At 41.8% G+C, this 26,585-nt stretch overlaps 1 protein-coding gene across 6 annotated transcripts in view; it reads right to left on the reverse strand.

Moving 5' to 3' along the window:
* ATXN7L1 (ataxin 7 like 1) overlaps positions 1–26,585 on the reverse strand; it is a 71,818-nt gene that overhangs the window by 23,982 nt on the left and 21,251 nt on the right. For 4 of the 6 annotated variants that reach the window (XM_034433632.3, XM_087873365.1, XM_034433634.3 and 1 more), the window contains exon 3: positions 12,185–12,289. In XM_034433632.3, coding sequence (XP_034289523.2) covers positions 12,185–12,289 — 105 coding nt within the window. Of the gene's footprint in view, positions 1–2,828; positions 3,086–12,184; positions 12,290–26,585 lie in introns of those variants that run through there. The other 2 variants (XM_087873366.1, XM_034433635.3) reach the window with 2 other exon arrangements.

Below are 26,585 nucleotides of genomic sequence, written 5' to 3' on the forward strand. Positions count from 1 at the left end.
CTGCAATAGGTAATATATAGGTAGATATCAACAATACTAAATGAATAAAAATACAGGCAGTTATGGAAGGCAAGCAAAAGGAATACAAGCACATGAAAAATGGAGAGAATATCTGAACTGGGTAGAACTGGGGAGGGGGGGGCTCCTTGGTGCTGTCTGAGCTCTGAGAGCCCCACATAAAAAAAACCTGGAAGGTGAAATTGTAAGGCCCCACATTGTATATCCTTGTCAAGCTATACCTTGTCAAGTATATCCAAGAGCCTTGGTAGTACAGAGGTTTAAGGCACCCTGTTATTAAGCTTATTAAGACCAGCTGCCTGCAATTACTGCAGGGTTCGAATCTCGCCAAGGCTCAAGGTTGACTCAGCCTTCCATCCTTTCTAAGGTAGGTGAAATGAGGACCCAGTTTGTGGGGGCAATAAGCTGACTTTGTATAAATATACAAAAGGATGAAGGCTATTGCTGAGCACATTGTAAGCCGCCCTGAGTCTTCGGAGAAGGGCGGCATATAAATCAAATTAAAAAATAAATAAATAAATAAAAAAAAAAAGCTGTTACAGATATACAGTATAATGCCAATATAATTTGAGATGCTTTCCCTTCTTCTTCTTCTTGTGCCATAGCCGTCATCGGACGTTGGTGATCACGCACGGAAAAAGTGCTGCTGAGTTTTTGTCCAAATCAGTCCCTTAGATTTGGACCCCATGATGAGCTTCTTCTGCCTGGACCTCGTTTGCCTTCAATGCTTTCCCTTAGAGGCAACTAATAGCAGAATAATAGCACTTAGACTTATATATTGCTTCACGGTGCTTTACAGCCCCTCTCTAAGCGGTTAACAGTCAGCATATTTCCCCCAACAATCTGGGTCCTCCTTTTACCGACTTCAGAAGGACGGAAGGCTGAGTCAACCTTGAGTGGGTCAGAATCGAACTGCCGAACTGCTGGCAGCCGGCAGTCAGCAGCAGTCGCCTGCAGTACTGCATTCTAACCACTGCACCACCACTGTGTAGTAGTAGTAGTAGTAGTAGTAGTAGTAGTAGTAGTAATAATAATAATAATAATAATAATAATAATAATAATAATATTGAAACTACACAGCTATGGATGAAACATATTAGCAGTGATACCCATTGTCATCGGGGCACTTGGTACGATGTCCAAGAATTTTACAAAACACTTCAAGAAATTGCAGCTTCCTGCAATAACACCAGCGGAACTGCAAAAAACGGTGCTACTTGGAACAATGTACATTTTAAGAAGGTACTTGGTTGATACCTAGGACGCTGGCAGCAACCCGTATCAACCATTAGCACCAGTCAATATTTGTGGCAGAATTTTAAATGTTCAATTGACTTGAGTTTTATGTTTAACGAATAAAAGAGATAATAATAATAACAGCAATAATAATAATGTTCAATTAACTGAGTTTCAGTTAACTGACTTTCATTTTTAATGAAGAGATAATAATAATAACAGCAGCAGCAACACTTTCAGATTGGCACTTCCCTAAATTACATATATGGCCATTTCTAGTTCTTAGTTCTAGAACAGAATTTGATCCCCCCCCCCCCCCGTTTCAAGTGATGCTCTCACAGAGTCCAATTTATTTATCATACAGGAGTGTCATCGCCTATACTAAAGAATTTCAATTTGCAGGATACCTGCTCTGGAAAAGCTTTTCTGTTGTTGACAGGCTACAAAATGCGCTGTGTTTCTGCAAAAAATAATAATAATAATAAATAAATGGACCCCTCCTGATTTCAGCAACCTTTGCACCGAAGGATGGCCTAATGCCGCACAACACAACTGCCAGATGAGTGAGGCCTTTTCAACTGAGCCTTCCCAGATTGCAGAAATACAATGCACTTAAAAAACATTTAACGCTATGCACTTGGAACACGAGAGAATCTTGGCCCGATATTGTACTTACTAGAAAATGACATTTTTTTCCCCTCAAGACTGACCGATTCGCTTCTCCCCTCCAGTTTTTTATTAAGTGTCGGAAGCAATCAATTTTGGCTTTCGCCGAGGCCGTGAAATATTTTGAGCTATGCAAAGCATTCCTTTTTTTTTACCCGTCGCAAAATAATGTAGGTTGCTATCGTGGGTGGGTGGGTAGTTGATACGAAGTCACATACCCAGTTTAAAACTCTCCACCGTTAAAAGCAAAGCATAGGCCCGGCGTATCGTTAATACGATTTTAAAAAAACCAAACATCGTAAACCAACCCGAGAATTGAAGTACCTGGGAAACGTACGGTTAAAAAGGCAAGTTTGCTAAGGAGCCAAGGGTTGTAAACATTTTGAATACTTTCACTTTCTCTGTGACAAGCCGTAGCACACTCTGTACCCTGCTAACTCGGATTTTAAGTGAAAACAGAACATCTACTAACCACATCAACGCGGGAGTTTAAAGGAAGAAACAATCCGACAAACAAAGTTTTGCAAGTCTGGACAATTATTCCCAAGAATATCAAACCAAGGAAAACGTTTCAGAGTGTCCCTTTACAATAATGTAAACAACAGTTCTTGACAAGTAAAAATGGCAACGGGAGTTCAGTTTGTGCTACTTGGTGTAAAAACTGTCAAAGGGAACAAACTGCCAGACTCACAAACACGGATCTTCTCTAGCAGCAAAAAGCAGTTGGTGAAACTCCGCAAATTCCCCGCCACGCTGAAATGACTTTCCTGTTTTTGCAACAACGCCACAAGAGATCGTTAGCTTCCGAAATCATAACAACAACGATTAAAACGTTCTTTAATGACTGCTAAGGAAAGGGAGAAATCACGTATTATCTCGCTAGATAAGAGGAAACGAAAACGACTTACATGGAAGCTCGGCCTGCCAAGTTAACTCAAGTCCTAGGACGGCCGTAAACAACTCGAACGGCGAGAACACAAAATGACTCACCGGACCCCGTCCGAGAATGACAGCAGCAATACAATCACACTGCAAAAGGCACTGGAAGCGAAGCAGTTTCTGCTCCAATAACGGCAGATTTGCACTTGGGGCACCGACCGCTCGGGCTACACAAAAACAACACACCCGGTTACACACCCTGTCAGCTCCACCGTACGACGGACACAACGCTTCAGATAGATTTAAGGGACGGTTTTCGCTCACGGTAAATTGACTGGATCTATTCTGGAATAGAAGAGTAACGGAACGAGAGGATTCTAACCGTAAGATGGCTGGGGGTGACAATCCTGCAACCATTAAATTATTGCTATTGCAGGCAGTCCTCGATTTACGGCCACAACGGAGCTCCAAATTTATGTCGCTAAGGGAAACATTTGTTAAGTGAGTTTGGCCCCACCTTTCTTGCCACGGTTGTTAAGTGACTCGCTGCGGATGTTAAATTACCGGTAGTAACAGGGTTGTTAAGTGAATCCGGCTTCCCCACTGATCGCAAAAGGGGATCGCGTGACACTCCCCCCCCACCGGGGCCACTGCGACCGTCATAAATATGAGTCAGCTGCCAAGCGTCTGAATTTTGATAGGGATAATTCAGCGGGCGTTAAATGTGAAAAACGGTCGTAAGTCCCTTTTTTCCATGCCGTTGTAACTTTGAACGGTCAGTAAATGGAACTGTCGTAAGCCGAAGACCGCCTGGATTCTGGAAACGTCATTTTGGAGTGTCACTCATTTAGAAGATATACGGTAGCATGTCAAATAGCTTAATTTAATTCTGCTTCTGTAGATTCTAGGGAAATGATCACTTCGGATTTTTTAACTGCTTAAGACCACAATTGAACCCCAAGTTTATGTTGCTAAGCGAGACAGTTGTTACGTGAGTTTTGCCCCATTTTATGACCTTTCTGGCCGTGGTTGTTAAGTGAATCACTGCAACTGTTAAGTTAGTCACAGGGTTGTTAAGTGAATCTGGTTTCTCCATTGGCTTTGCTTGTCAGGAGGCCTCAAAAGGAGATGACATGTCCCCCCCCCCCCAGGGACACTGCGACCGTCATAACTATGAGTCAGTTGCCCCAAGTGTCTGAATTTTGATCATATGACCACAGGGATGCTGCAACGGTCATAAGTGTGAAAAATGGCCATGTTGCTTTTTTCAGCGCCGTTACTAAAGTCACTAAATAAATCGTTGTAAGTTGAGGACTACTTGTATTTTCCCAGATTTTGTACCTAACCAATAAATGCTGTAGTTTTTACAGTCTTTCAAAAAGAAGAATCAGGGGCTGAATTAACCATAATTATAAACCTTATTTTCCCACAAATTATTTTCCTTCAAATGGTCACTAAACGAATGGCTGTAAGTCAAGGACCACCTGTATTCCTGAATACCTTCTACCTCATATGCTGCACGAAAATGCATAACTGTCTTAAAACATTAAGGCCGGCATGACTCATTTAACAATCGCCTTGCTTAGCGATGGAAATTCTGTCCCAATTATGGTCGTAAATCAAGGACTACCTGTATAGTTGCTAAACAAGGAATGTTGAGTACGGCCACAATTTTTCACAGCAGACATAAATCTTCGGGCTCAAAAAAAAAACCTCTTCTTCTGATGTAGAGCAGTCGATTCCATGACACCCACTAAAGGAAGAGAATTTCTGTATCCTCCCATTTAAAGATTAAATAAAATCCGCTATGGGGATTGGCATTTCCTGGTGGTCTCCCATCCTTACGATAACCAAGTCCCAACCTTCCTTAGCTGTATTTTTTAAGATCAGCCAATCTCTGGTAATTTATGATTTACGATAGATAGTCCTCGACATATGTCCTCAATTGAGCCCAACATTTCTGTTGTTAAGAGAGACGTTTATCAAGTGAATTTTGCCCCCTTTTTACGACCTTTCTTGATTAATCTGTAGGATAAGATTCCAAGTGGGATTGTAAGGATTACAGAAAGAAAAAAAGGAAGGAAGGAGGGAGGGAGGGAGGGAGGGAGGGAGGGAGGGAAGGAAGGAAGGAAGGAAGGAAGGAAGGAAGGAAGGAAGGAGCGAGGGAGGGAGGGAAGGAAGGAAGGAAGGAAAGAAAGAAAGGGAAAGGAGGGAGGGAAGGAAGGAAGGAAGGAAAGAGAAAGAAAGAAAGAAAGAAAGAAAGAAAGAAAGAAAGAAAGAAAGAAAGAGGAGGGAGGGAGGGAAGGAAGGAAGGAAGGAAAGAGAAAGAAAGAAAGAAAGAAAGAAAGAAAGAAAGAAAGAAAGAGAAAGGAGGGAGGGAAGGAAGGAAGGAAGGAAGGAAAGAGAAAGAAAGAAAGAAAGAAAGAAAGAAAGAAAGAAAGAAAGAAAGAAAGAAAGAAAGAGAAAGGAGGGAGGGAGGGAAGGAAGGAAGGAAGGAAGGAAAGAGAAAGAAAGAAAGAAAGAAGGAAAGAAAGAAAGCAAGAAAGAAAGAAAGAAAAGGAAAGGAGGGAGGGAGGGAGGGAAGGAAGGAAAGAAAGAAAGGGAAAGGAGGGAGGGAAGGAAGGAAGGAAAGAGCGAAAGAAAGAAGGAAAGAAGGAAAGAAGGAAGGAAGGAAGGAAGGAAGGAAGGAAAGAAAGAAAGAAAGAAAGAAAGAAAGAAAGAAAGAAAGAAAGAAAGGGAAAGGAGGGAGGGAGGGAAGGAAGGAAGGAAAGAAAGAAGGAAAGAAAGAAGGAAAGAAAGAAAGGGAAAGGAAGGAGGGAGGGAGGAAGGGAGAGAGGGAAGGAAGGAAGGAAAGAAAGGAAGGAAGGAAGGAAGGAAGGAAGGAAGGAAGGAAGGAAGGAAGGAAAGAAAGAAAGAGAAAGAAAGGAAGGAAGGAAGGAAGGAAAAGGAGGGAAGGAAGGAAGGAAAGAAAGAAGGAAAGAAAAAAAGGGAAAGGAGGGAGGGAGGGAAGGAAGGAAGGAAGGAAAGAAAGAAAGAAAGAAAGAAAGAAAGGAAGGAAGGAAAAGGAGGGAGGGAAGGAAGGAAGGAAAGAAAGAAAGGAAGGGAGGGAGGGAGGGAGGGAAAGGAGGGAGGGAGGGAAGGAAGGAAGGAAGGAAAGAAAGGAAGGAAGGAAGGAAGGAAGGAAAAGGAGAGAGGGAAGGAAGGAAGGAAAGAAAGGAAGGAAGGAAGGAAGGAAGGGAAAGGAGGGAGGGAAGGAAGGATATTTCATTTCAGAAAAAAACTTTAATAGCAGAAAAAGGGAATTCAGGAAGGACAATTTTTAATATAGAGGCTCCCCCTACTGGATATAACTTAGCAAGTAAGTAGGCTCACATTCTTGAAAATTAAGAAAAGTGGCCAGGTTTAAAAAGCAAACTTTTCAACCACTGTATTGGAAATCTTATCATAAAATATAAATAAAAAAACATGGATCAGTCAGGAAGAATTAGTTTACTGTGAAAACTAATTTCTGGATTAAGAAAACCGAGACATACATTTTTTCCCCCCAAGCCTGGGGAAAACATAAAAAACTACAGCAGACACTTTCAGGAAATATATTTTGTGGGGCATTTCCATCAGGGGACCCCTTTTCCAGGGAGGTCCTCGGGTTCTGTTAGAGACACACCACTGTGACACACCTTGGGGGCAGGGAAGGGGGTTGGACTAGATGACCTCCAAGGTCCCTTCCAACTGTGTTAATCTGGTACGAATCCCAAGGCAAGGATTCACCCTCTTGATGGGAGGCCGTGGCTTTCAAACTCAAAGCATTCCTTGGTCTTGAAGGACTGAGTGAAAAGTGCACAAATTGGACCAGGGTTGGGAGAAAAACTGTATTTTATTTGATATAACTTAAATGTAAATTACATGCAACTTATTCAACAATGAATAGAGCCGAGGTGGCGCAGTGGTTAGAGTGCTGTACTGCAGCTACTTCAGCCGACTGCTAGTTCAGCAGATCAAATCTCACCGGCTCAAGGTTGACTCAGCCTTCCAGCCTTCCGAGGTGGGTAAAATGAGGACCCAGATTGTTAGGGGGCAATATGCCATTTAGTATACTGTCGATTGTTGTAAACCGCCCAGAGTCCTCGGAGAGTGGGCGGCATAGAAATATGATTAATTAAAAAACAAAAGAATATGTCAGGCACCTAACTGAGTTTATCGCAGGACTGCCAGACGAGAGCCAGCTGGTTTACTGGATTAAGGTACAAGGTTTAGAAAGGAGACTGTGAATTCTAGTCCCACCTTAGCCAGGAGAGCTGGTTAGGTGACCTTGGCTCAATCGCCAGGAGACGGAGAGTTCTAGTCCCGCCTTAGCCATGAAAGCTGGTTGGATGACCTTAGCCCAATCGCCAGGAGACGGAGAGTTCTAGTCCCGCCTTAACCATGAAAGCTGGTTGGATGACCTTAGCCCAATCACCAGAAGACGGAGAGTTCTAGTCCCGCCTTAGCCATGAAAGCTGGTTGGATGACCTTAGCCCAATCACCAGAAGACGGAGAGTTCTAGTCCCGCCTTAGCAATGAAAGCTGGTTGGGTGAACTTTAGCCCAATCGCCAGGAGACGGAGAGTTCTAGTCCCGCCTTAACCATGAAAGCTGGTTGGATGACCTTAGCCCAATCACCAGAAGATGGAGAGTTCTAGTCCCGCCTTAGCAATGAAAGCTGGTTGGGTGACTTTAGCCCAATCGCCAGGAGACGGAGAATTCTAGTCCCGCCTTAACCATGAAAGCTGGTTGGATGACCTTAGCCCAATCACCAGAAGACGGAGAGTTCTAGTCCCGCCTTAGCCAGGAGAGCTGGTTAGGTGACCTTGGCTCAATCACCAGAAGATGGAGAGTTCTAGTCCCGCCTTAGCAATGAAAGCTGGTTGGGTGACTTTAACCCAATCGCCAGGAGACGGAGAGTTCTAGTCCCGCTTTAGCAATGAAAGCCAGCTGGGTGACTTTGGGCCTGTCATTCACTCTCTCAGCCCAACCCACGTCATAGGGGGAGTTGGCAACTAGCACATATTTATGACGGACGGTTGCAATGCCCCGGGGTCATGCGGTCACCATTTGTGACCCTCCCAGCTGCCTTCCAACAAGCAAAATCAAAGAGAGAAGCTTAATAACTGCAGTGATTCGCTTAAGAACTGTGACAAAAAGGTCATAAAATGGGGCAAAACTCACTCAACAACCATCTTGCTCAGCAATGGAACTTTGGGGCTCCATTGTGGTCATTAATTCGAGGACTACCTGAACAGTGTTTTGCAGGCATAGTTTGTAGCTATAAACGGTTCATTTGTAAAGATACCGATGTAATAAAATAAACCACGTCCATGTAATCCTTTTTAATCATCAGTTATAACGAATGTCTTCAAAGTGAACATTACAGGCAGTTCTCGACTTCTAAGTTCACTTAGTGACCGTTTAAAGTTACAACAGCATTGAAAACAGTGACTTGTGACAATTTTTCACACTTCCCCATGGTCAGGCGATTTACATTTGGATCAGTGGTGAAGTCCAATTTTTTTTTACTACCGGTTCTGTGGGCGTGGCTTGGTGGGTGTGGCAGGGGAAGGATACTGCAAAATCTCCATTCCCTCCCCACTCTGGGGCCAGCCAGAGGTGGCATTTGCCTGTTCTCCAAACTGCTCAAAATTTCCGCTACCGGTTCTCCAGAACCTGTCAGAACCTGCCGGATTTCACCCCCGATTTGGATGCTGGATAACTGATTCACACTTATGACAATTACAGTGTCCGGGGTGGTGGTGGTATCACATGATCCCCTTTTGCGACCGTCTCACAAGCAAAGCCAATGGGGGGAAGCCAGATTCACTTAACAACTGTGGCAAGGCAAGTCGTAAAAAGGGGGCAAAACTCACGTAACAAATTTTTCGCTTAGCGGGATAAATCTGGGGAGGCTCCACTGTGGTCGTTAAGGTGAGGACTGCCTGTATATCTCTTATGGATGCTTTAGCCAGCATTTTCTATATTAATCCGTTGCCGTTGGGGAGCGGATAGCAAAGAGAGCAGAGCAGGAGGATCTCAGGGGGATCCCTTTCAGATTCCAAGTGCTCCTGTAGCTTTCTTCCAAGCAAAGAGACAAGCAGATCTGCCAGCTTTCTAAAAAAAGAGATTACTTCCAGGACAAGCGAAGGCTCCTTCCTCTTAAAACTCGGCCTTGTTGTCAGGGCAACGGAGGACGGGTACCCAAGACGAAGCGTGGGCTGCTTCAGGCACTGCAAAATGTTCACACAGAAGGGACTTTCGTTCGTGCCTGAGAGAATGCAACAGCACCAGGTAGTCCTCGACTTACGACCACGGCGGAGCTCGAAATGCCCGTGGCTAAGCGAGACCGTTGCTTGTTAAGCGAGTCGATCGGTAAATCAAGTTATAGCGCTATCAAGCCAAGCTATAACTTTCCACAGAATTGTTGCCCGGATGACGGGCACCAGGAACTAAATTTCGGTAACCTGCGAGTTTGCCATTATTCTTTTTTTTGACAAATATTTCGGCACCGTCAATAGCTTATGTATGTCAAGATTTATTTGTATTCGTACCGTGTTTCCCCGAAAATATATTATATTTTTTTGAACCCTGAAATAAGCGCTTGGCCTTATTGCCATGCTTTCAAAAGCCCGATTTGGCTTATTATTATTATTATTATTATTATTATTATTATTATTATTATTATTAATTGGTTACTCTTTAGTGAGATTCACAGCCTTTGAGGCTGGTTAATAGCTCAGCAGCTCGAGTCCTAACCAAGGACCTAGGAACTGTTAAGGAATCGTCGGAGGATTATTATTATTATTATTATTATTATTATTATTATTATTATTATTTATTGAATTTCTATACCGCTCTTCTCCCGAAGGACTCAGGGCGGTGAACAGAATAAGATTTCATATACATATAATAATTATCAGGGGATGTCTTATTTTGGGGAAAACAGGGTACTATTATTATTACTATTCACAAACCTGAGAACATTAGATGAAATAAATTTATTTTAAACACCAAGAAACCTCCAAATACACCTATCTTTCACTCTCTTGCAATCACTTCCTTAAAAAAAAAACCTGGTTATTCAAATCTTTCTTAGGGCTATAATAATGCAGTGACTGAGCTTTTTTTACAATATAGATCTTAAGACAAAGAAAACTGTGTATTAAGCACTCTACTGAAGTCTTTACATATTCCTCTTTGATTTAGCCACACAATGCTAGCCTAATTAAATATCATTAAGCAGCAATATTCATTAGTCATTACTCGGACAATAAAAGCAAGAAGTTACCGTATGTATGGTGTTTTAATTTGCAACTGGACAAACAGAGAGAAAACAAACACATAAATAGCATCCACATATTTAATCTGTCGATCCTACTTCAGAATCACAAAATTCTTTCCCTGGTGTAGAAAGATATATATATATCTTTAGCCAGGTTCTTCCTACGTAAACCAAGATTTTTATGCAGCCCTAGTTCAGTGAAATCACAATCCACTCGTTTCTAGGCTTTTTTCTGGCAGCCAGCAAGCACCCTGCTGCCCATTGGGAGACTAATGGGTGCTTGCTGGCTGCCAGAAAAAAGCCTAGAAACGAGTGGATTGTGATTTCACTGAACTAGGGCTGCATAAAAATCTTGGTTTACGTAGGAAGAACCTGGCTAAAGAGAAATACACATAAAGGCCTACGAAAAGAAAACATATATATATATATATATATATATATATATATATATATATATATATATATATATATATATATATATATATATATATATATGAAATGTAAACAGTACAATCTTTAATATCTAAATAAATTACATTGCACTGACACAACGAAATAATCAAGCTGTTCTATCAAGCTGTCTAAATATAAATTGAAAACAAAGGGACTCGAGGCCGTTTTGATGATTAACAATTAACAAGATTTCCTTCCAATTCTATATTCTCTCTCTCGCCAGAAATGCTCCAAAATAACTACGCACTCGATCCTATAATATGGCTGCTTCAAATAAAGTCCGTAGAACTAAAAAGGAGCTGATTGTGAGGACATGGAAACAGCAGATTCCCATAGTCCTGGGAAATCTACCGTCCTATGTATCAAAGCCAAAGGTGTGAAGATACTTGAGCATGTCCTCCAAACTTTAGACACCTTAGTCAGGTTAACAGAGTTGGAAGGGACCTTGTAGGTCATCTAGTCCAACCCCCCGCCCAAGCAGGAGACCCTACACCATTTCTGACAGACGGCAGTCCCGTCTCTTCTTGAAAGCTTCCAAGGATGAAGCTCCCACAACTTCTGAAGGCAACTTCTGTTCCAAGGGTTGATTGCTCTCACTGTCAGAAAATTTCTCCTTGTTTCCAGGTTGAATCTCTCCTTGTCAGAAGGTTGCAAAAGGGGGAGCATCACCCAGGGGGAACACAGCAACGGTCGTTAAGTATGAACCGGTTGCCAAGCAGCTGAATTTCGATCACGCGATCATGGGGGAGGGTGCTGGAAAGGTCGCAAGTGTGAAAAGCGTAAGTCACATTTTTTTCAGTGCCGTTGTTAACTTTGAACGGTCACTAAACAAACCGTTGTAAGTCAAGGACTACCTGTCGTGGCCCGTATGCAGCCTGTGCAGCTAGTAGCTGATTCCGACAGCAAGGAGGCTGGTGTGGTGCTGCGCCAGCAGCCTGTGCAGCTGGCACTCGAGTCGGACAATGAGGAGGCTGGAGAAGATGTGGTGCCAGAGGTGGGGACTCAGCCAGGGCCTTCAGAACCTCCAGAAGCTCCTTTAAGTGAAGAGGACAAAGAGGAGGAGCCTCTTCCCACTGCACAGGCGCGCAGAGCTGCCAAAAGGCAGGAGTGGCTCCTCAGGAGGAGGTCTCCTCGAGAGTAAGGTTTGGGGCTAATTGGCCACTCCCTTAACCTATTTAAGGAAGGACGGCAATTTGCAGGGAACAACTTTGTTCACATTCCTTCACGTCTTGATCTTGTTCTCTTATCAGCTTCCTGCAAATTGCTTCTGGGCATTCTGCCAGCCATAGTAAGTTTTCAGTTATTATTCTTTGAATTCTTGGCGGCTGTTAATGCAATTAATTAACAGCCGTTGTTGTAAAAAACTGGTTTATTCAGTAAATTGAGGTTTGAACGGACTTTGTGTGTGCTGCGTTCTTTGGGGTCCGTAGCTGGGGCAGAACACTACCTGTACACAGAGGGCCATCTTCTGCCACGCCGTTCCCCTTCCACCCCCCCGAATCGATCACAAGCAAATCCACGTATCTTGTTTCCCCCCCCCTTTCTATTCAGAATTCCAACCAAGGGAGGCACATTAAACGGAAGTCAACCGAGCCATAATCCACGAACAAAACGTGTCACTTACCGCAGTGGGACTGGAAAACCTGTGGCTTGATAACCTGATTGCAGCTATTGCACACAACTAGATAGAAATCATCATGAGCTGGATAATGGCCAAATAAGTGCATATCTGTGGGAAAGTTAAGAAATACATATATACAAACATTAGAAGCTGTCCTTAGGAGGAAAAAAAAGAAAAAAGAAACTTCCTTTTCAAAAAGGTAAAATAGTTTTTTTTTTTTTAAAAAGCACTAAAAAAAAAAGAAGAAGAAGAGACGTTTGCATGCTTTATTCAGAAGTAAGTCCTTCTGAATTTAGGGGATGTACAATAGGTATGTATGCACAGGTAGTCCTAGACATACAACAGTTCATTTAGTGACCATTCAAAGTTACGAAGGCCGTGGAAAAAATTAACTTAGGACCGTTTTTCGCACTCACAACCCTTGCAGCATTCCCGTGGTCACATGATCCAAATTCAGTCGCCTGACTCATATTTATGACGGTTGCAGGGTGTACCCAAGGTGACGTGGATCCATTTTGCGACCTTCTGACAAGCCAAAGTCAATGGGGAAGAAAGATTCACTTAACAACATGGTCGCTGTTGTTTCACTTAGCAACTGGGGCATGAAAGTTCGTAAAACGAGGCAAAACTCACTTAACAAATGTTTCGCTTAACAACAAAAGTTGTAAAAGTTTGTGGTCTTAAGTCGAGGACTGGCTGTATAGAATTGCAACTGTGGTGCTCCTACCAGCATAGACATACCCAACTATTTCTACACTAATGTTCAACTTTTTATGCAAACTGGGAGTGAAGTACAGGAAGTCCTCGACTTATGACCACAATTGAGCCCAACATTTTCTGATGCTAAGCAAGACATTTGTTAGGTGAATTTTGCCCCGTTGTAAAAAATTTCCTGCCACAGTTGCTAGATTTCTTGCCGTAGATGCTAAATTTCTTTCATTTCTTTCACCGTTGCTAAGTGAATCACTGCAAGTTGTTAAATTAGTCTGTTAAGTGAATCTGGCTTTTCTCATTGACTTTGCAGGCCAGAAGGTCAGAAAACGGGATCACATGACTCCGGACTACTACCACCGTCGTAAATATGAGTCAGTTGTCAAGTGAGTTAATTTTGATCATGTGTTGCAATGCTGCAACAGTCGTAGGAGTGAAAAACGGCCATAAGTCAGTGCTGTTGTAACTTGGAACGGTCACTAACTAAACTGTTCTAAGTCGAGCATTTGGGTTATTTGCAGTATCAGATTATTGGAGATTATTGGATTAATATCGGAGTAAAAATGCATCACCATTGTATCCCCGTGCTCTCGTCTTTCTCTTCCATCTAATTTCAATATTTATTTCAAGAAATAAACAGAAATCCCTTTTCCAAGGATAATCTCTTAGGAAACTTGGCTCCTGATGAAACAGGGCAAAAGCATTTGGTATGAGTAGTGCAAAAAAAGAAAAGAAAAAAAAAAAGGCAGAATATACGTCCCAGATAAGACCCAAAAATAGGCAATCCAAGCGCTGAGCATCTCTTGTGACCAAAGAAATATGATAGCTACCCAATCAGGAATATATTCTGAGTAAATCTACTAACAAATTTTGATCAATGTCTCCTTGTGCCCTTGAGTAAAGACAGTTATGAGTCGACTGGTCTCCTTCCCCCCACTCCCCAATATTTCATTTTATACTTTCCAATCTAGGAATAAGGACAAGAATCAAAATAGTAGATATATTGAGAAATGTAATCAAAAGACGGGCACATTTTATCATATGTGGTGGACTTGTGCTAAAACAAAAAAAAATGGGGGCAAAGATACACAGGTGGCTAGAAAAGCTGATAGGGAATCATGTAGATTTTAAATCTGAACTGTTTTTATTCGGTATAATATCAGAAAAATTAGATAAGAAAAGTGTGTATTTAATATTACATGTTGTAACAGCAGCAAGGATTATATTTGCACAATATTGGAAAAATGAAGAAACACCGCAAGACGAAGAGGTAATTAAGTAGATACTAGACTGCGCAGACATGGACAGATTGACATTGAAAATTAAGCAGAAAGAAGACACAGAATACTATCAAATTTTTACCAGTGATTGGAAAAAAAGGATGGAGATGAAGAATATAATCTGAATTGTTAAACAAATTAAATACCCAGACAACACAATGTTTATTAAGCACTAAGAAATGTAATTTTAAAAAAAAATCAATAAAATTTGAAAAAAAAGTTGATATATTGCATTTCCACTTCCCAAATGCCAATAGAAGGAAATATTAATGCCAATATGGGTGGTCCTCAATTTACAACAACAACTGAGCCCAAAATTTATGTTGTTAAGTGAGAAATTTGCTAAGTAAGTTTTGCCTCCTTTTACGACTTTGACACATTTGTTAAGTGAATCACTGCAGTAGTTAAATTAGTCACACGTTGTTAAGTGAATCTGGTTTCAGCATCGACTTCGTGAGTCAGTTGTCAAGCACCCGAATGTAAATCACGTGACCACAGGGATGCTAATGTTCGTAAGTGTGAAAAATGGCCATAAGTCACTTTTTTCAGTGCCGTTGTAACTTCGAATGGTCCCTAAGTGAACTGTGGTAAGTCAAGGACTATCTGTAGAAAGGAGGAGAGTAGCTCAAGGTTGAACTGTGGGGTCCTTGGTGGTCTCTTGAATTTGGTGGTTTTTCTTGCAGGACAAACAACCAAACTCAGAGAGCACCAAGGACCCCACAACCTCAAAACTCTCTCAACCACACGAGATAAGATTGCAGAAATTCAATTCATGCAGCCTTATTTTCGGGGAGGTCTTATTATTTTGGGGTGCGAGGAGCAAGATGGGGCTCCTCTTGCCATCTTACCTGATTTCCAGCTCTGCGTTTAAATATTTTTGGGGAGAGCTTATTTTCGGGAAAACAGGGTAATCTAAGTATCGGTTTGATTTAGTCACAAACTCATGACAAATAAATAAATAAAAAGAATCCTCTCTGGGCGATCAAAATGCCACAGAAGAAAAAAATAAAACAAAGGAATACAGACCTAGCAAATATTTAAAATTATGAGGTAAAACACTTGGGCTCACAGGAAACAATGGAAGGATGCCACTATATCCCCAATGGGGCATTTCTCTGCAAAGAACGTTGCTAATAAGAAATCGGTGTAGCCGTTTGTATAATGAAGCTATAAACCCTCATGCCAAAAAAAAAAGTCAATATAAAGCCTCCAATATATACTTCTGGAAGAATTTGGAGGGAGGGATTTTTTTTTACACACAGAATGAACATGGTCTGTTTTATTTTGAGAAGCACAGCAAAAAAAAAAAAAACACACCCTACTTCAGTGCTCTTGAAGTGGAAGGACATAAAAATAGAATCCATGTTACAAACCCAATGCTCATTTAAATTCGTATGTCTTTTAAATTTTGGGCCAAATTGAGATATTTCCTTTTAATCTGTTCTTAATGTTTGTATTATATGTTTTTATCTGGCTGTACACCGCCCTGAGTCCCCAGGGAGAAGGGCGGTATATAAATTTGAAGTAAAATAAAAAAATAAAATAAAATAAATTTTCCCTTCCCTTCTCTGAGCAGTTAATATTCAATAATTTTACGCGCCTGCTCACTTCAGTAAAGGTAAACGGAGACCCTAAAACTTTGTAAGTTAAATGTTACATTAGGTAAAGGTAAAGGTTCCCCTCGCACATATGTGCTAGTCGTTCCTGACTCTAGAGGGCGGTGCTCATCTCCGTTTCTAAGCCAAAGAGCCAGCGCTGTCCGAAGACGTCTCTGTGGTCATGTGGCCGGCATGACTCAACGCCAAAGGCGCACAGAACGCTGTTCCCTTCCCACCAAAGGTGGTCCCTATTTTTCTACTTGCATTTTTTACGTGCTTTTGAACTGCTAGGTTGGCAGAATCTGGGACAAGTAACGGGAGCTCACCCCGTTACGCAGCACTAGGGATTCGAACCGCTGAGCTGCCGACCTTTCGACCGACAAGCTCAGCGTCTTAGCCACTGAGCCACTGCGTCCCTTTTTAAATGTTATTCTCATTCCTGCAAAATAGTACACAAAATACACAAGACATTCTTAGAAGCAAAGATACGAACCTTCCTGACTCTGCATGAGTAAAGTGCAAGCAATAAAAAGCCAAGAGCTACTTTATTATGACTAATAAACTAAACATTAAACAAAACCATGCATTTAGCAAAGCAGCATTACAGTCTGAGAAGCCACAAAGTAATATTATTTTCAGTAATATCACATCAGTTAATGTACTAGGAGTACATTACAAACTGACATTGTTTTATGTCTTAAAATCTCAACACCAAACTCAGGCTGTTATCTGTATTTTTCAAGAAGAGCGTAATGCTAGAAAATGCTAGAAAAACATTTCCTACTGTAATAAGAGACCCTGAAAATAAAGGGTTGCTTGATTATTGGAGATTACATACATGGGATCTAAGTAATTGTTTAAATTTGCCAGCAATCAATCGCGCCTCTATCCAGTTATCAATGTAAAAGTAAACCTCAATCCACAATCGTGTCCTGTTGCCACAAGGATCAACAATTTTTCTTTAAAAAAAAAAAAAAGTACAGGTAGTCCTAGACTTACGACCACAAATGAGCCCCAAAATCTCTGTTGCTAAGCGAGACAGTTGTTCAGTGAATTTTGCCCCATTTTATGACCTTTCTCACCGCAGTTGTTAAGTTAGTAACACAGGTTTAAAGCGAATCTGGATTCCCCTCGTTGACTTTTGCGCGTCAGAATGTCGTAAAAAGGGGATCACGTGACACCCCCCCCCGGGACACGGCAACCATCACAAATGTGAGTCAGTTGCCAAGCGTTGGGATTTTGACCACGTGACCATGGAGATGCTGCGATAGTCATTAAGTATGAAAAACGGTCATAAGACCCCTTTTTCCAGTGCCATTGTTACTTCGAATGGTCACTATTTAGACAAGGAAAACAAAACGCACAGGTTCAGTGTATGTGGTACCTTGCTCAATAGTAGTAACTGTGAGAGGGATTTTGGAGTCCTAGTGGACAACCATTTAAATGGGAGCCAGCAGTGTGCAGCAGCTGCCAAAAAAGCCAACACAGTTCTAGGCTGCATAAACAGAGGGAATAGAATCAAGATCACGTGAAGAGCCTTGGTAGTACAGTGGTCTAAGGCACCCTGTTATTAAGCTGGTTATTAAGACCAATTGCCTGCAATTACTACAGGTTCGAATCTCGCCAGACTCAAGGTTGACTCAGCCTTCCATCCTTTCTAAGGTAGGTAAATTGAGGACCCAGTTGTGGGGGCAATAAGCTGACTTTGTATAAATATACAAAAGGATGAAGGCTATTGCTGAGCACATTGTAAGCCGCCCTGAGTCTCCGGAGAAGGGTGGCATATAAATCAAATTTTAAAAAAAAAGTGTTAATACCATTTTACAATGCCTTGGTAAGGCCACACTTGGAATACTGCTTCCAGTTTTGGTCAGAATGATGTAAAAAAAGATGTGGAGACTCTAGAAAGAGTGCAGAGAAGAGCCACAAAGATGATTAGGGGACTGGAGGCCAAAACATATGAAGAATGGTTGCAGGAATTGGGAATGTCTGGTTTAATGAAAAAAAGGACCAAGGGTGGCATGATAGCAGTCTTCCAATATCTCAAGGCCTGCCCCAAAGAAGAGGGAGTCAAGCTATTCTCCAAAGCACCTGAGGGCAGGACAAGAAGCAACAGGTGGAAACTGATCAAGGAGAGAAGCAACCTAGAACTAAGGAGAAATTTCCTGACAGTTAAAACAATTAATCAGTGGAACGATTTGCCTCCAGAAGTTGTGAATGCTCCGACACTGGAAGTTTTTAAGAAGAGATTGGACAACCATTTGTCTGAAGTGGTGTAGGGTTTCCTGCCTAGAAAGGGGGTTGGATTAGATGACCTCCAAGGTCCCTTCCAACTCTGTTATTCTATTCTATTCTACTAAATGGACTGTTATAAGTCGAGAACTACCTGTATCACTCATTCTCAGCATTATCATCTCAGGCTACCCCATGTGAACAAACTTCAAAGTGCAGTCCTGATTGGAAAACCAGCCACTGATTTATCTATTTATTGATTATAAAACTACCCTTTTCCTAGGCGGTGTACATTTGGCCACAAATAAATCTGATCCATTCAAAAGGTATACGGTGCCCTGCTTGACATAGATAAGCAGATTATAGTTCTAGAGTAGAGATGTAAAGAATGTGAATTGTATGTCAGGAAGGATGGTTCATATGAAAAATGAAACCATGAACAAGAATGTTGCGCAATGAATTATGCAGTGACCACTCTCTTGGGCGAAAAAAAAAATCATTAAAGAAGGAAAAACAAGTCAAAACACAATTCACACAACTAGCAAGATCGCAAAAGTTCAAGAGACTCAACAGGATTTTAGTGACTTCATCCAGGCATTGATTAATCTTCAGAGCAGAGAAGAAAATACAGGATAAAAGAACAACAGAGTAGTATCAAGAAACCTATGATTTGATTCTATCTCTTATAATAATTGTATTGGGCACTCTAAAGCCAACCAGCAAGGTACTGCCACTTTTAAAGTGCCAACCCTTATGCATTTTAATAAAAACTGTCAATTTCCAGGGTGCCTGACGTTTGCCTGCAAAATATGTTAAAACAAGGAATTAACTGGAATCGGAGAGAAGCAAAGCTCCCTCCGTTTCACTCACACTTTGGAAGGTTCAGGGAGTGGACTTAAAAATTGTAGTCTTTGTGAAATGTTACTTCCAAAAGTCAACAGCCCCATTCCTTTTTAAAACCTAAAAAGAGAGAGAGCCAAAACAGATGAATCAATCATATGAGGGGGCATGGGGTCACGACGTATTAAGGTATTTATTTGAATAATCAGTTTGATTGTGTGTTTTTTATGAAATGTTTGGCAGAATTTTTTCCCCCCTGCTTTTGAGTTTTTATTTCAATGTATGATAAAAGCCTACGATTCAAATCTGTCCTTCAATTCCACAAGCTGAATGGTTACCGAGATGCATTACTTTTGTGCCGCTAGAATTATGTATATTTGACACGTGTCAACACCCAGAAAGCACAGATGGACGTTTGCATTCTGGGAAGAAAGCAGAAATGATTTGAAAAGGAGGCAATTGTGAAATTGAACAGAATTAGGGTGTGATAGTGGAAGAAGTAAATCCCTCGGCCCTGTATCGGTGGGGATGGAAACATTTCCCCTTGTTAAATAATAATAATTGGGAACAGCAGAGAAGTTAATGGGAAGTCATGCTCTGGAGATTCCTTTATATATTTCTGGTATAGTCCGGGAAGAAGTCTCTATAAAGTGCAAAGAAATTAAGACTTCAGCAGCTCATAAATGCATATTGTTCCTACTACTGGTATATTTTGGGGGGGAAAGCAGGTTAACTATAAGCAGTGACTTTGTATGGCCAGCTCAGGCTAGTGAATATGTACTAATCAAGGAGAGAAGCAATCTGGAATTAAGGAGAAATTTCCTAACAGTGAGCCCACCATCACAGCTTCCTTTGATGTATAGAGGAGACATCGCCAGTGATGAAGTTCTGGCGATCCCCTGCAACGGATGTGCCATGTTGGCCGCTCTCCCGATAGAAAAGCAGACACCGTTTTGTGTAAAATGTCAAGCTTGGAAGCAGAGGTTGGTGAAACGGAAGCCAGAGTCTCATGCCTACATCTCATTTGTTCAAATCAAGACTTGTTGTGTGGATGACATTGCAATGTGAAGTTGACAATTTCACCCAAGGATGGGGACGAAAGCAGTTGGCCACACGTCACCGTCGGAACCCAAACAACAACCCAGATTATTTCTATTTCTTTAGATCTTGGCAGTCAATCCCAACTCATAGCTTCCTTACAAACATGAGTGAGATATAAAAGACACCCACAGATGAAGCACTGTCAGCTCATCCAGGTAGAAAGTGATCCATCACCAAGGAGAAAAGCTTGTGTTTGTAGAGGACTCCTTCTGGAAGGACACAAAAAAGCACCCATTTTTCATCTCGACATTGTTGTGACCGAGGCCCAAGTAGTGATTACCAAACACAATTCAGTCCTTATTTCATTAAAACAGCTGAGAATTAATTCATTCTCAGATTAGTCCAAAACAAATTCTTCATAACCAGTCCCTCCGGCCTTATCACCAACCTTTGATGTCTTTGGCAACCGGCCAAAGGCTTTTCTTGGCAAAAACCCCACAAAGTCCAAGAGACGCTGACAAGAAGCACTGGAATCAACTTGCTCTTCTACAAAGAACCCAACAGCTCGTTGCTGCTCTTTTAAGCCTTATGGGAGGGGCCAATCATCTTCTGGCCTTACTCCGGAGTTGTCCTTTTTTCTTCGGCTGCTCTTGCCTTCTGGCAGCTCTTCTCATACGTGCACTAGGAACAGGCTCCTCCTGTTCCTCTGCCTCTCTGCTGTCAGCCTCTGGAGGCTCCGGAGTCCGCGCATCGCTCCCAGATGGCCCTGGCCCCATCTCTGCCTCCAACACAGAGCCCTCATCTGGGCCTTCGTCAGACTCCAGGACTGGCTCATTGTCCTCCCTAGCCTCCTCACTGTCCGACTCCGCTGCCAGGTCCGCAGGCTGCTGGCGGACCACAACAGACATGTCTTGTAGGTGCCCAATTTCAAGATGTGACACAAAGCTCATTGGAACCACAGCCAGTTCCTACATATCCACATGTCGAATGGCATGACGTCCAACATAGGAAGAGGGACTTCACGGTTGTGAGAAGAAGCATGAAGGTCTTGAGGCCAAGGTGATGTTCTCATCAATATTTCCTGCTGGAGGCAAAGCCAATAGGAGGAAAACTCAACAAGCGAACGCCTGGTTGCAATGCGGGAACAACCAACAGAGGTTTAGGTTTTTCAACAATGGAAGAAACTTCCATTCAGGGAAGAGAGTCTGCTTTGCAAGAGAATTTATTTCATTCAGGAGGGAAAATACTATGTTTCCCTGAAAATAAGACCAGATCTTATATTATTTTTGCTCCAAAAGTTGCATTAGGGCTTATTTTCTGGTTAGGTCTTAATTTTGTGCTTATTTTTGTGCTAATTGCTACAATGCTAATTGCATCCGTCTGGCTAATGATCTTAACTGAGGCTTATTTTTGGAGTAGGGCTTATATTATGAGCATCCTAAAAAAATCATGCTAGGGCTTATTTTCCGGTTGGGTCTTGTTTTCAGAGAAACAGGGTACATCTTTGTACAATAGCTGGCTAAGTAGGTCTGGAAGACTTGAAACAAGGGGTGAACATCATAAAAACAACTGGCAAGTTACGTAATTGGCAGGGAAGGGGTTGATTATGCAGCAAAGTGAGTTATTCTGGACATTACTACCGTGTTTCCCCGAAAATAAGACCCTGTCTTATATTTTTTTGAACCCTGAAATAAGTGCTTGGCCTTATTGCCATGCGGTCAAAAGCCAGATTGGGTTTATTAACAGAGGAGGTCTTATTTTGGGGAAAACAGGATAGTTTTACCAAAAAAATATGGAAAGATATATAGAAAAGAGAGAGAGAGAGAGACATCGTCCCCATTAGATGTTCACACCATTGCACAAAGTACGGGGTTGAATATCATAAGGCACGATGGCAAGAATTAAATGTAATAAGGGTTATAAAAAACGTGGAAACCCTGAGGTATTATGAAGCTGGAATGAATCTACCCGTAGTAAGGCTCACTGAACTCACGGTGCTTCAAGTAGAGAAAGCATCTGGATTAAGTTAAACAGGCTAATTACCGGGAGGAACCTCTTAGTGGGAGTTTGCTACAGATAACCAAATCAGTCAGAAGAAGTAGATAAAATAAATTACTGAAGCTTCCCACGAAAACGTGAAGTGGTTGTGATAGGAGATTACCAACGCCTGCTGCCAAAACACAACATGCCGAATAGATTTTTTTTTACTTGAGTTGGGGAAACTTTTCTCTATCAAAACCTTCAGCAATCTGCTGTCTTGGATTTGCCGCTTAACTATACATGTAAGAAGTGGGAACGCTGGGTACAAGTCACCATACATTGTTTGCTATTTTAACAACAACAACAAGGTTAAAATAAAGTCAAATGAAAACTGTAGGTTTTAGAAACACCCTTTTTAATAAAAGACAATAATATCCACTGTGAGAAAACCTTGAAGACAATGGTATTGTAGCTGGCTCCTTTTGAAATTAAAGGTAGTACAATTTCCAAAAATGGTAGTGAGGAAGAAAGCGAGGAGGCATTTAATGAAGACAAGGTGTTCAAAGGCGCAGCTTGCAAAGGTGAGAAGACTAAAGAAATAAACTTTGGGGAAATGGAAAGATGGATGAATTACAAAGGAAATCTACAAATTTACAGATCAAGAAACGTAGGACTTAAGATCAAAGGTCGAAAATGAACTAAAACAAATGAGGCAAAATTTGGTGACAAAGTGTTCTTCAAGTCAACAATAGCAAAACAGGAAAGTAGAAGATAAATAGAGTCCCAAAAGTGCTTTTTTTTTCAAGTGGTAAGTGGACTTCTTGTTTTTCTTTAAAGACGTTTCGCTTCTCATCCAAGAAGCTTCTTCTGAGCTGACCTGGATGACTGAGAATCTCCATAAACAAAGATAAATAGAGAGAAGATCAAGAGAAAACAGAGGAACCTCAATTTTTACACCTCTGTGTTGCCATCAAAAGGAAACGTCGCTCGGAATAGTAAATTGGGAACAAACACCAAACAGGAGGAACATGGGTAAAAATGAACTGAGGCAAGGATATTCTAGCTAATTTGAAAGTCGTTAGGCCTTGATGAAATACATCCTAAAATACTGAAGAAAAGCTGTGGGAATTTGTTGAGTCAACGATATGTTTCTTTCAAGGAAGGGGGAAAAAAAGAAGAACTCAATAATTACTGACTGATGAGCGGAAAAGATGTAAGTGTAAACACTAAAGCCCAGTATTTGTTCAGCATATTAAGGTACAATTTCTAAAATCAAGCATGACTTTGTCAAAAACAGACCAGTTGTGAGAGAAACTGCATTTCCTCCTTTAATAAGGTAAAAAGTACACAGTGGCTATAATTACTCTTGGTTTCAAGGAAAGATTGTGAGATGACACGCAACATTCTTATTTACACACCTATGGTAGAACAGCAGGGGTGAAATGCTGCCGGCTCTATCTGGCTCACGGAAGCCAGTAGCGCCGGTGGTGGGTGGATCTGAGAGCCGGTAGCGCTGGCAGCGGGAGGCTCCTCCCCCCAAACAACCGGGACGTCGTCACGTCCCGGTTTTGACCATCTGTGCATTCACAGAAGGCTTTGTAGAACAGGTCCATAAATGCCTGGCTAACCTCAATCAGATAACCAGCATTGAGGACTCGACATCAAGTCCGAGAGAAGTTGCTTATGAGGTACCACTGGAATATTTCTCAGGGTCAAACAGTCCGATGTTACAAAATTGGGTGTGGGTGGCTATCTACTTAACGTAACAGCCAAGATGACGACACGCGATCGTAATCTAACCTGAATGGGTGGGAAGACTGGTCTGAGAGGAACAAGGTATCTTCAGCAGGGAGTACAAGCTTACATTTAGGGAGGAAAAAATGTAGGACGCAGTTGCACGACGAGAGAGTTGTGGCTTGGAAAGACTGCATCGTAGGACATAGGTGTGACCACTGAGGATGAACTGAACATACGCCAACAATGGGAAGTATTGTTGTGACCTAGGCTTCCTGAGTCATTAAAACACACGTGTAGTCCCAAAAAACTTTTATTTTATAAATTTTATTGCAATAGCTGTGAATTATGTTCATTCACAGCTGAGTCCCAATTAGTTGCAAAAGGACCTTCAGGAGAAGTCCTTCGGGATAATCACCAACCTATCTCCCTTGATACACTGCCGAAGACCAACTTGGCAAAGCTACACGGAGTCCAGAATCAAACAGAGATGCCGACTGGGAACAGAATTAACAACGTTGCTTTCCTCCTCTTTTAAGCCTTATGGGATGGGCCAATCATCTCCAGGCCTTACTCCCGAGTCATCCCTTTTGTTTTAACTGTTCTTGCCTTCTGACAGCTCTGCGCATGCACCCACTAGGAACAGACTCCTCCTGTTCCTCTGCCTCTCTGATGTCTGACTGGAGGCTCCGGAGTCCACACATAACTCCCAGATGGCCCTGGCCCCATCTCTGCTTCTGACGCAGAGCCCTTGTCTGAGCCTTCCCTAGGCTCCAGGACTGGCCCATGTTCCTCCCCAGCCTCCTCACTCTCCGACTCTGCTGCCAGCTCCGCAGGCTGCTGACGGACCACAACAAATACCTGGTAGAAGGTTGATGTGCCCTAGGGTTGAGTTAGAAAAAGCAATGAATCTAAGACATGTGAAGTACTTATTTTGTTCTATTGTGTGGTGATGAGGTTGTACCTAGAACATGGCGTATGATTCATGGCACCAGAACATGGCACCAGAAGGAACAAAGACGACACAGGGATTTAAGGGGAGGCCCTAGGAAAATAGGTTGAAGGAAAGTGGAATGTTCAACCTGGAGAAAAGTGAGGGGAGATATAATACTAATGTTGACATAGACAAAAGTGTACCCTAAAATAGATAGTCAAGAACTATTTTTCATTGTCACCAAAACTAGACCAGAAAATATTGCAGCTACCTGGATTTTGCTTAAATAAAAGAAAAAAACTTAACAGTACGGTTGATAGAATAATGGGACAATCCAGTGATGAAGATATGGAGTTTTCCATCTTTAGAAGGTCTTAAGAAGATACAATTGCAACTGAAAGATGAATTTAATCAATTTTTCTTTGCACACTGTAGAAAGAGGAACAACATAATCTATGGAATCTCTAACTTCTCAATTCTACAATTTTATGAGCAAAAAATTCCTGAAGAAATTCCACACTTTCTCCTGAATGCATCCTACCTTCACCACCACCGTAAAGGGGAAATGATCAATGGAAAAACAACAATTTAGTTGTTTTGATTTTTCATACTTCTGTGGCTGCAGAATGACATTATGTCTCCTGAACAAAGAAATCCAAAAACATCTGAAATGTGGTAGGCTGGCCCTGAAGATTTATTAATCTGGAGAGTAAACCTATGTTCATCCACCGAAGTAAATATTAGACTGGTTGAGTGTTTCAGTGAACAGAACTGGCAATCAGAAATAAACATTCATTTTGGAATTATCAATGATAATTCTATCAGATAACCCATTAAGTGCTGTGGTAGTAAGCAGAAAAACTATACCCTTACGGATAAAAGATAAAAATGTACCCTACGGATGAAAATCAACACGGAAGGTCCAATGAATTATTTGCCAAAAATACTTCACTAAAGCAGGTGGCAATAGCAGCAACTGAACGACATCAAATCATTTAAAACACCCCTTAGGAAAGCTATTAACTTCCTTGGCAGTGGTGCCAAGGTATGCAAATTGCTTTCCCATAAACCAAGAAGAGGGGGAAAACAGAGCAAAAATTAGGAACAGCAATCGTGCAAAACCGGACACATAACAAAGCCAATTTCCCCGCCCCTGTACACACTCAACAGTGTGTCGTAGTCATTCAAGAGTTTTCCCAAAGCAGATCTCTATAGATAGCATTCGCCGCTGGGTATGTGCTTGTCACATTTGCGCAGATGCTCACGGAAACGCCACGTGCAAAAAATGGTCCTTCCACATACCAAGGAGGCGTTCGGTCAAGAGGCTGCACAGATTTCACAGCCAGAGAGCACTTTCGTGTAGAGCAAGGAAATCTGATTAAGCAAGGAAGCCAAAGAGGCAATAAATAAACAGGCCAGCTAAGTTCGCTGACGTTTTATTCAATGAAACCACGATGACATACAAAAGTTGTTTGTTCGTCAAAGGTTTTTTGTTCCTTGGTAATCTCATAAAAGCTTCCGATTCGAAGAATAGAAGCACCGGTCGCTCCATTGAAAAAGCAAACTCTTAAAGACACATACTCGGAAGCAAATCTTATTTAAGTTGCCTTTCGTTTGGAAATGTATAGGTGTATTTCATGTTTATCTCAGGTATAATAGTTCTACCATAACTGTTACCTCTGTATAATTCGTAATGTTCGTATTGTTTGCTGATCTCCCCTATACTCTAAAAATTAAAATCACTTTTAATATAATCTCCCTTGGCTCCAGAACAGACATGGAGGAAATGGTGAAAGACATCCACCCCAGCAGCACCAGACTGAGAAATGACAGGAATTATGTGATGCCAGAGTTGGTGCAAAACACCGTGGAATAAGAGCCAGTGGTGACACAGCGGTTCTGTGGGCTTGGCTTCGTGGGAGTGGCCAGGGGGTGTGACAGACAGCACTCAGCCTCTGCACCCCCCACGTTTTGTGCCTAGTAGGCCTCCCTGAAGCCTCCTGGAAGTGAAAATGGGCCAAGGGGAGCACTGCTCCCCGTGCCCCATTTTGGGC

This window comes from Pantherophis guttatus, chromosome 7 (genome assembly GCF_059756535.1).
Source record: "Pantherophis guttatus breed Tessera chromosome 7, ASM5975653v1, whole genome shotgun sequence".
In the NCBI taxonomy this organism is placed as follows: Eukaryota; Metazoa; Chordata; class Lepidosauria; order Squamata; family Colubridae; genus Pantherophis; species Pantherophis guttatus.